At 52.4% G+C, this 10,521-nt stretch overlaps 1 protein-coding gene across 1 annotated transcript; it reads right to left on the reverse strand.

Moving 5' to 3' along the window:
- Window positions 1-314: 314 nt before the first annotated feature.
- LOC144491072 (uncharacterized) lies at window positions 315-6,492 on the reverse strand (the record flags this gene model as incomplete). The annotated part of the gene is made up of 1 exon (XM_078208755.1): window positions 315-6,492. A coding segment is annotated over one exon (4,408 nt), but the record flags the coding sequence as incomplete, so codon positions are not given.
- Window positions 6,493-10,521: the final 4,029 nt, after the last annotated feature.

Genomic DNA, 10,521 nt, shown 5'->3' on the forward strand with positions numbered 1-10,521 from the left:
GGTGTATGTGTGCATAGATCCCTGAAAGTTGGGAATCAAGTAGATAAGGTTGTTAAGAAGGCATATGGTGTCTTGGCGTTTATTGGTAGGGGGATTGAATTTAGGAGTCGTAGCGTTATGTTGCAACTGTACACAACTCTGGTGCGGCCGCACTTGGAGTACTGTGTGCAGTTCTGGTCCCCACATTACAGGAAGGATGTGGAGGCTTTGGAGAGGGTGCAGAGGAGGTTTACCAGGATGTTGCCTGGTATGGAGGGGAGATCCTATGAGGAGAGGCTGAGGGATTTGGGATTGTTTTCGCTGGAAAGGCGGCGGCTAAGAGGGGATCTTATTGAAACATATAAGATGATTAGAGGTTTAGATAGGGTGGATAGTGATAGCCTTTTTCCTCTGATGGAGAAATCCAGCACGAGGGGGCATGGCTTTAAATTGAAGGGGGGTAGTTATAGAACCGATGTCAGGGGTAGGTTCTTTACCCAGAGGGTGGTGAGGGATTGGAATGCCCTGCCAGCATCAGTAGTAAATGCGCCTAGTTTGGGGGCGTTTAAGAGATCCGTAGATAGGTTCATGGACGAAAAGAAATTGGTTTAGGTTGGAGGGTCACAGTTTTTTTTTTTAACTGGTCGGTGCAACATCGTGGGCCGAAGGGCCTGTTCTGCGCTGTAATGTTCTATGTTCTATGTTCTAACTGTCAGAGGGTCAGTACTGAGGGAGTGCCGCACTGTCAGAGGGTCAGTACTGAGGGAGTGCCGCACTGTCAGAGGGTCAGTCCTGAGGGAGTGCCGCACTGTCAGAGGGTCAGTACTGAGGGAGTGCTGCACTGTCAGAGGGTCAGTATTGAGGGAGTGCTGCACTGTCAGATGGTCAGTACTGAGGGAGTGCCGCACTGTCAGAGGGTCAGTACTGAGGGAGTGCTGCACTGTCAGAGGGTCAGTACTGAGGGAGTGTCGCACTGTCAGAGGGTCAGTAACGAGGGAGTGTCGCACTGTCAGAAGGTAAATAACGAGGGAGCACTGCATTGTCAGAGGGATGATACTGAGGGAGCACCACACTGTTGGAGCTGTCATTTTTCAGAGGAATCTTTAGTCCAATTTTGTCTTCAGTGGGAGTTGAAGGTTCCACAAAGGGAAACAAGTCAAGGAGTGAGTTCCCCTAGTTGAGCTGCAGTCAATAATTCTCTCACACCTGACACCACCTAAACAATTGCCTTCTTGCCAATGTACCATAAATTAACCCAATGATGTGAAGAGATTTGAGACTGTCTGACTGGATAGGTACAGCACGGGGTTAGATACAGAGTAAAGCTCCCTCTACACTGTCCCCCATCAAACACTCCCAGGACAGGGACAGCACGGGGTTAGATACAGAGTAAAGCTCCCTCTACACTGTCCCCGTCAAACACTCCCAGGACAGGTACAGCACGGGGTTAGATACAGAGTAAAGCTCCCTCTGCACTGTCCCCATCAAACACTCCCAGGACAGGGACAGCACGGGGTTAGATACAGAGTAAAGCTCCCTCTACACTGTCCCCATCAAACACTCCCAGGACAGGTACAGCACGGGGTTAGATACAGAGTAAAGCTCCCTCTGCACTGTCCCCATCAAAAACTCCCAGGACAGGGACAGCGCGGGGTTAGATACAGAGTAAAGCTCCCTCTACACTGTCCCCATCAAACACTCCCAGGACAGGTACAGCACGGGGTTAGATACAGAGTAAAGCTCCCTCTACACTGACCCCATCAAACACTCCCAGGACAGGGACAGCACGGGGTTAGATACAGAGTAAAGCTCCCTCCATCCTCCTGTCTGTCGTTCTTCCCAATCAGGTCCATCACAGATCAGACTCAAACCTTCCCCAGTTTGTTCCCCACCCCCACAATTCTCCCCTGGTCTTTGCACAGGAGCACTGGCGCCAACGCTGGATTCCAGGGATGAGGGTCCATAGTCTTTGTGCTGGACAGATGTCTGGCCAATTCATCCCCAGCTTTGCCTTGTCCATTCCCGGCTCGGAGAGATGGTCAAGGCACACTCCCGGTCTCACCGGGTTGCTGCTGAGTCCAGAGTAATCGACGCTGCACCATCCATCAACGGGCAGCCTTGAGGTGGGAGTACTGGTGGCGCCGGAGGTTGTCCAGTCGGTTGTAACTGCGGGCGCACACATCGCAGCGGTAAGGCTTGTTTCCGGTGTGGATGGTCTGGTGAGCCCTTAGCGCCGAGTGAAGCGCAAATGTCTTCTGGCAGATCGAGCACCGGTAGGGTTTCTCACGGGAGGAAGGGGCAGGGGGCTCCTGCCCATGAACCAGGTGTCGGTGAGCCTGCAGGGCAGCAGGGTCCGCCAGGAGCTCGCCGCATGCCTGGCACTCACAGCCTGGGAGCCCCTGCTCGCTCGGGGCGAGCTCCTCAAAGTCCTGCTCGCGCTTGAAGGGAGCACGCTGCCAAGCGTGCAGGAGCTGGTGAGCATGCAGCGAGGACAGACCATCAAAGTTTGCCTGGCACTGCCCACACTCGTACCGCCTCGGGGATTCAGGCTCAGTGGCGTGGGTGAGCTGGTGTTCCGTCAGGGAAGAGGAATCCTCGAAGGTTTGGTCGCAGAGGTCACAGCGGAATGGCTTCTCCCAGGTGTGGAGCAGCTGGTGCTGGCCCAGTGAGGTCAGATTGTCGAAGGTCTCCTGGCACTGCCCACATTTGTACTGGGCGGGGGACTCAGACTCCAGAACGTGGGTGAGCTGGTGTTCTGTCAGGGAAGACAGGTTGTCGAAGCTCTCCTGGCATTGCCCACATTTATACTGGGCGGGGGATTCAGGCTCGGTGACGTGGGTGAGCTGGTGTTCCGTCAGGGAAGAGGAATCCTCAAAGCTTTGGTCGCAGAGGTCACAGCGGAATGGCTTCTCCCAGGTGTGGAGGAGCTGGTGCGTCTGCAGGGAGAAAGCATCACTCAGGTTCTCCCCACACACGTCACACTCGAACGGCCGGCTTGGCTGCACAGAGAGGGCGGCAGGGAGGCTCCCGGGAGCTTCCCGGACCCCGAGGCCTGGATGGGGGGAGGAGGAGGAGGAGGAAGGCGGGGAGGCATCAACCACTGGGGGCTCTTCAACTGACCACTTGAAGGGTTGGCTGCACCTGTGCTCAGTCAGCGAGGCGGCGCTGCCAAAGGTCTCGCCACAAGCCTCACACTTGTAACCACCCCGGGCGCCATGCCCAGCCCGGTGAGCTCGTAGTGATGCAGAGGAGATGAAGCTGTCACCACAGACGGTACAGCGGAATGGCCGGTCGCCCAGGTGCACCCGCTGGTGCCGGCGCAGGTTGTCGAGCCGGTTGTAGCTCTTGGGACAGACGTCACATTTGAAACAGCGCTCCCGGGGGCGGCTAGAGAGGCGTGCCCCTCGAGGAATGGGGGGCGGCAGAGGCTGATTGAGCCGGTTGCTACCCACCGCCCAGCGGAAGGTGCGTCTATCCCCTGGGCTGGGGCAGCGGTGCTTCCTCAGAGAAATGGCCTGGCTGAACCCTTTGCCACACAGCAGGCATCGGAAGGGCTTGGCCCCTATGTTCCTGCAGTGATGGGAGGACAGAGCCAAGGGGCTCTCAAAGCTTTGGCCACATCCACTGCACTTGAAGCTTCGCTCGACATGCATCACCCGGTGAGCTTCGAGTGAGGATGAATCGTTGAAGATCTCTCCACACACACCGCACTGGTAGGAGGGTTCAGTGTGGATGGGTTTATGAGTTTCCAGTGAAGATGAATCGTTGAAGATCTCTCCACACACACCGCACTGGTAGGAGGGTTCAGAGTGGATGGGTTTATGAGCTTCGAGTGAGGATGAATCGTTGAAGATCTCTCCACACACACCGCACTGGTAGGAGGGTTCAGAGTGGATGGGTTTATGAGCTTCGAGTGAGGATGAATCGTTGAAGATCTCTCCACACACACCGCACTGGTAGGAGGGTTCAGTGTGGATAGTGCAGTGTTCTTGGAGGGCAGCCCTGCTGTTGAAGATCTCTCCGCACTCCAGGCACTCACATGATCTCTCCAGGTGGTGGGGCCGATGAGCTTGGAGGTCACGTGCATCCGCAAAGGCCTGGCCACACACCTCGCACTCAAACCGCGTGGCCACGTGAATGACCTGGTCAGGTGGGGAGGGAGGCAGCGGCTCGGCAGTGGTGGCAGCACCAGAATCCTCTTCCCCGTCACCCCTACTCTCTGGAGGCTGTGCCGCCCCAGGGCACTGGTGCTCAGCCAGGGAGGTTGGCCGGGCAAAAGTCTCGCCGCAGCCCTGGCACTTATAGCTGTGGCCAGCCCGGTGAGCACGCAGCAGAGCTGAGGAGATGAAGCTGTCGCCACAGACGGTACAGCGGAATGGCCGGTCGCCCAGGTGCACCCGCTGGTGCCGACGCAGGTTGTCAAGCCGGTTGTAGCTCTTAGGGCAGGCGTGGCAGCAATAAGACTTCTGGCCAGTGTGGATCGCCTGGTGCGCACGGAGAGAGGTTGCTTTGGTGAAGCTCCGGCCACACACGGTGCAGCCAAACGGCCGCTCACCAGTGTGGACATAGCTGTGCACCAGGAGATCGGACGATTGTTTGAAAGACTTGCCGCAGACATTACATCGGTGGACCGGTCTCTTGGCGTGAATCAGCCGGTGCTTCTGGAGGGCAGATGGTGCGGTAAAGCTCATTCCACAGACATTGCAGTCGTAGGAGGTCTCAACATGGGTCAGTTGGTGCGTCTGGAGGCCCGACGGATCGGGGAAGAGCTCTCCGCACACATCACATCGATACGCAGTCTCGGCATGGGTCAGTCCATGTGTCTCAAGTGCAGAAAGCTCAGAAAAACTGTCTCCACAGACATCACATCGATACGCAGTCTCGGCATGCGTTAGCCGGTGTTCCTGAAACGCAGACGGATCGGGAAAGAGCTCCTCACAGACGTCACATCGATACGCGGTCTTGGCATGTGTTAGCCGGTGTTCCTGAAATGCAGACGGATCGGGAAAGAGTTCCTCACAGACGTCACATCGATACGCAGTCTCGGCATGCGTTAGCCGGTGTTCCCGAAACGCAGACGGATCGGGAAAGAGCTCCTCACAGATGTCACATCGATACGCGGTCTCGGCATGCGTTAGTCTGTGTTCCTGAAACGCAGACGGATCGGGAAAGAGTTCCTCACAGACATCACATCGATACGCAGTCTCGGCATGCGTTAGCCGGTGTTCCTGAAACGCAGACGGATCAGGAAAGAGTTCCTCACAGACGTCACATCGATACGCAGTCTCGGCATGTGTTAGTCTGTGTTCCTGAAACGCAGACGGATCAGGAAAGAGTTCCTCACAGACGTCACATCGATACGCGGTCTCGGCATGCGTTAGTCTGTGTTCCTGAAACGCAGACGGATTGGGAAAGAGTTCCTCACAGACGTCACATCGATACGCGGTCTCGGCATGCGTTAGCCGGTGTTCCTGAAACGCAGACGGATCGGGAAAGAGTTCTTCACAGATGTCACATCGATACGCAGTCTCGGCATGCGTTAGCCGGTGTTCCTGAAACGCAGACGGATCAGGAAAGAGTTCCTCACAGATGTCACATCGATACGCGGTCTCGGAATGTGTTAGTCGGTGCGTCTGAAGCGCCGAGGGCTCCTTGAATGTTTCCCCACAGACATCACACCGAAACCGCGTCTGGACATGAATGACTGGGTCTGTCTGCAGTGAAAGCGAGTCATCCCCTGCTTTGCTGGGTGTTGCCCAGCTTCCGGCCTGGTGCCCGGGCTCAGCCCCGGTGGGCAGTGGCTTCTTGGCCTTCCTCCGGCCCCTGGTCTCCCACCTCAAGTCAGTGGGGGCTCCCTGGTGACTGCGCTGGTGCCTCCGGAGGTTATCGAGCCGGTTGTAGCTGCTGCCGCATGTCTGGCAGCAGTATGGTTTGTCGCCAGTGTGGATGGACTGGTGAGCCAGCAGAGAGGAGGACATGCCGAAGCCCTTCTGGCAAACAGGACACTTGAAGGGCTTCTCACCGGTGTGGCTGGCCTGGTGTGCCAGGAAGGTGGAGAAGAGATTGAAGGATTTTTGGCAGAGAAGGCAGCGCAGTGCCTTGCGAGCCCGGGTGTGGCTGCGCTGGTGCCGTTTGAGGTTCTCTGAGCGGTTGTAGCTCTTGCCGCACTCACCACAGCGGTAGGGCCGCTCCCCAGTATGCAGGCACTGGTGCAGTGCCAGCTTGGCTGAGCGGGTGAAGCCACGGCCACAGACACTGCACTTGAACGGCTTTTCACTGGAGTGGACGCGCTGGTGGGCCAGCAGGCAGGAGGAGTCGGTGAAACCCTTGCCGCAGACGGGGCACTTGAATGGTCGCTCGATCAGATGGGTGCGCTGGTGCCTTCGTAGGTTGTCCAACCGGTTATAGGAGCGTCCGCAGCTGTCACATTTGAAAGGCTTGTCTCCCGTATGGATGCACTGGTGAATCATCAGCTTCCCTGACTGAGCGAATCGCTTCCCGCAAACTTCACATCTGTATTGGCAACACAAAGAGAGAGAGATTAGTGCCAAATAATGACCATCTCCAACACTGCTCTTTAACTGCAGACGCACATGGATCTGGGAGTCCAAGTGCATTTGTTTTTTTGTGGGCGTCACAGGTTGGGCCAGCATTCACGGCCCATTCCTGAGGGTGTTTAAGAGTAGAACACATTGCTGTGGGTTGAGAATCAGGAGTAGGCCAGACCAGATACAGACATTAATGAACCAGATGGGTTTTTACAATCGACAACAGTTCCATGGTCATTATTATACTTTTAATTCCAGATTTGTACTGAATTCAAATGTCACTGTCTGCCGTGGTGGAATTTGAACCCAGGTACCCAGAGCGTTGCCCTGGGTCTCTAGATTACTAATCTTGCTAGATTAGTAACTTGCTGATGACACCAAGATTGGTGGAGTAGTGGATGAGGTGGAGAGCTGTTGTAGACTGCAAAGAGACATAGATAGGATGCAAAGCTGGGCTGAAAAATGGCAGATGGAGTTTAACCCTGATAAATGTGAGGTGATTCATTTTGGTAGGACAAATTTAAATGTGGATTACAGGGTCAAAGGTAAGGTTCTGAAGACTGTGGAGGAACAGAGAGATCTTGGGGTCCATATCCACAGATCTCTAAAGGTTGCCACTCAAGTGGATAGAGCTGTGAAGAAGGCCTATAGTGTGTTAGCTTTTATTAACAGGGGGTTGGAGTTTAAGAGCCGTGGGATTATGCTGCAACTGTACAGGACCTTGGTGAGACCGCATTTGGAATATTGCGTGCAGTTCTGGTCACCTCACTATAAGAAGGATGTGGAAGCGCTGGAGAGAGTGCAGAGGAGATTTACCAGGATGCTGCATGGTTTGGAGGGTAGGTCTTATGAGGAAAGGTTGAGGGAGCTAGGGCTGTTCTCTCTGGAGCGGAGGAGACTGAGGGGAGACTTAATAGAAGTGTATAAAATGATGAAGGGGATGGATAGAGTGAACGTTCAAAGACTATTTCCTCGGGTGGATGGAGCTATTACAAGGGGGCATAACTATAGGGTTCGTGGTGGGAGATATAGGAAGGATATCAGAGGTAGGTTCTTTACGCAGAGAGTGGTTGGGGGGTGGAATGGACTGCCTGCAGTGATAGTGGAGTCAGACACTTTAGGAACATTTAAGCGGTTATTGGATAGGCACATGGAGCACACCAGGATGATAGGGAGTGGGATAGCTTGATCTTGGTTTCAGATAAAGCTCGGCACAACCTCGTGGGCCGAAGGGCCTGTTCTGTGCTGTACTGTTCTATGTTCTATGTTCAATGACAACAGCACTATGCTGGATTTTTATGAAGATGTAACGAGTGCGGTTGACAGAGGGGAACCAGTGGATGTGGTGTTTTTGGATTTCCAGAAGGCGTTCGATAAGGTGCCTCACAAAAGGTTGCTGCAGAAGATTAGGGTACACGGAGTTGGGGGTAAAGTGTTAGCGTGGATTGAGGATTGGCTATCTAACAGGAAGCAGAGAGTCGGAATAAATGGGTGCTTTTCTGGTTGGCAGTTGATGACTAGTGACGTGCCGCAGGGATCGGTGCTGGGGCCTCAACTATTTACCATATACATAAACGATCTGGAGGAGGGGACCGAGTGTAGGGTAACAAAGTTTGCGGATGACACAAAGATGAGTGGGAAAGCGAATTGCGTGGAGGATGTGGAAAGTCTGCAGAGAGATTTGGATAGGCTAAGTGAGTGGGCGAGGATCTGGCAGATGGAGTATAACGTTGACAAGTGTGAGGTTATCCACTTTGGAAGGAATAATAGTAAAATGGACTACTATTTAAATGGTGAAAAATTACAACATGCTACTGTGCAGAGGGACCTGGGGGTCCTTGGGCATGAATCGCAAAAACTCAGTTTGCAGGTGCAGCAGGTGATCAAGAAGGCAAATGGAATGTTGGCCTTTATCGCGAGAGGTATAAAAGCAGGGAGGTCTTGCTGCAATTGTACAAGGTACTGGTGAGGCCGCAACTCGAGTAGTGTGTGCAATTTTGGTCCCCTTGTTTGCGAAAGGATATAGTGGCCTTGGAGGGAGTACAGAGAAGGTTCACCAGGTTGATACCAGAGATGAGGGGGTTAGCTTATGAGTAGATTGGGCCTGTACTCGTTGGAGTTTAGAAGGCTGAGGGGAGATCTCATAGAGACATATAGAGACATATAAGATAATGAAGGGGCTCAACAGGGTAGAGGCAGAGAGATTCTTTCCACTTAGAAAGGAAACAAGAACTAGAGGACACAGCCTCAAAATAAGGGGGAGTCAGTTTAGAACAGAGTTGAGGAGGAACTTCTTCTCTCAGAGGGTAGTGAATCTCTGGAATTCTCTGCCCATTGAAGCAGTGGAGGCTACCTCGTTAAATATGTTTAAGTCACAGGTAGATAGATTTCTGATCAATAAGGGAATTAAGGGTTATGGGGATCAGGCGGGTAAGTGGAACTAAACCACTATCAGATCAGCCATGATCTTATTGAATGGCGGGGCAGGCTCGAGGGGCTAGATGGCCTACTCCTGCTCCTATTTCTTATGTTCTTATGCCACTGCTTTCCCTTTTGAATCACAAAAGGCTACAGCTTCAGTAAGTAACTAGGAAATCTAATAGAACATTATTGTTTGTGAGGGGAATTGATTACATACGAACTAGAAGCAGGAGGAGACCATTCGGCCCTCTGAGCCTGCTCCTCCATTCATTCTGATCATGGCTGATCATCAAATTCAATATCCTGATTCCCCCTTCCCCCCATATCCCTCGATCCCTTTAGCCCCAAGAGCAATATCTAATTTCTTCTTGAAATCTCACAACGTTTTGGCCTCAACTACTTTCTGTGGGAGTGAATTCCACACATTCACCACCCTCTGGGTAAAGAAATTTCGCCTCACCTCAATCCTAAAAGGTTTACCCCTTATCCTCAAACTATGACCCCTAGTTCTGGACTCCCCCACCATCGGGAACATTCTTTCTCAATCTTCCCTGTCTAACCTGTTAGAATTTTATAAGTTTCTATGAGATCCCCTCTCACTCTTCTAAACTCCAGTGAATATAATCCTAACCGTTTTAGTCTCTCCTCACATGACAGATCTGCCATCCCAGGAATCAGCCTGGTAAACCTTTGCTGTACTCCCACTATAGCAAGGACATCCTTCCTCAGATAAGGACACCAAAACTGCACACAATACTCCAGGTGTGGCCTCACCAATGCCCTGTACAATTGCAGCAAAACATCCCGATTCCTGCACTCAAATCCTCTCGCTATGAAGGCCAACATACCATTTGCCTTCTTCACTGCCTGCTGTACCTGCGCGCTTACTCTCAGCGACTGATGCGCGAGGACACCAAGGTCTCGCTGAAAATCCATCCCTCTCAATTTACACCCATTCAAGTAGTAATCTGTCTTCCTATTATTGCTACCAAAGTGGATAACCTCACATTTATCCACATTATACTGCATCTGCCATGCAGATACCCACACACTCAGCCTGTCCAAATCATGCTGAAGCATCTCTGCATCCTCCTCACAGCTCACCCTCCCACCCAACTTTCTAATATCTGCAAATTTGGAGATAATACATTCAGTTCCCTCTTCCAAATCATTAATATATAATGTGAACAGTTGGGGTCCCAGCACAGATCCCTGCGGAACCCCACTAGTTACTGACTGCCAATCAGAGAAAGACCCCTTTATGCCAACTCTTTGCTTCCTATCTGCTAACCAGCTTTCTATCCATCTCAAGACATTACCTGCAATCCCATGTGCTTTAACTTTACATTGCAGTCTTTTGTGTGAGACCTTGTCGAAAGCCTTCTGAAAGTCTAAATCAACCACACCCACTGGTTCTCCTCGGTCAACTCTACTAGTTACATCCTCAAAAAATTCCAATAGATTCGTCAGGCATGATTTCCCTTCTGTAAATCCATGCTGACTTTGTCTGATTATACCACTGCCTTCCAAATGCCGAGTTATGGAATCCTTGATAATGGATTCTAGCAACTTC

This window comes from Mustelus asterias, unplaced genomic scaffold (genome assembly GCF_964213995.1).
Source record: "Mustelus asterias unplaced genomic scaffold, sMusAst1.hap1.1 HAP1_SCAFFOLD_4370, whole genome shotgun sequence".
NCBI classification, from domain to species: domain Eukaryota; kingdom Metazoa; phylum Chordata; class Chondrichthyes; order Carcharhiniformes; family Triakidae; genus Mustelus; species Mustelus asterias.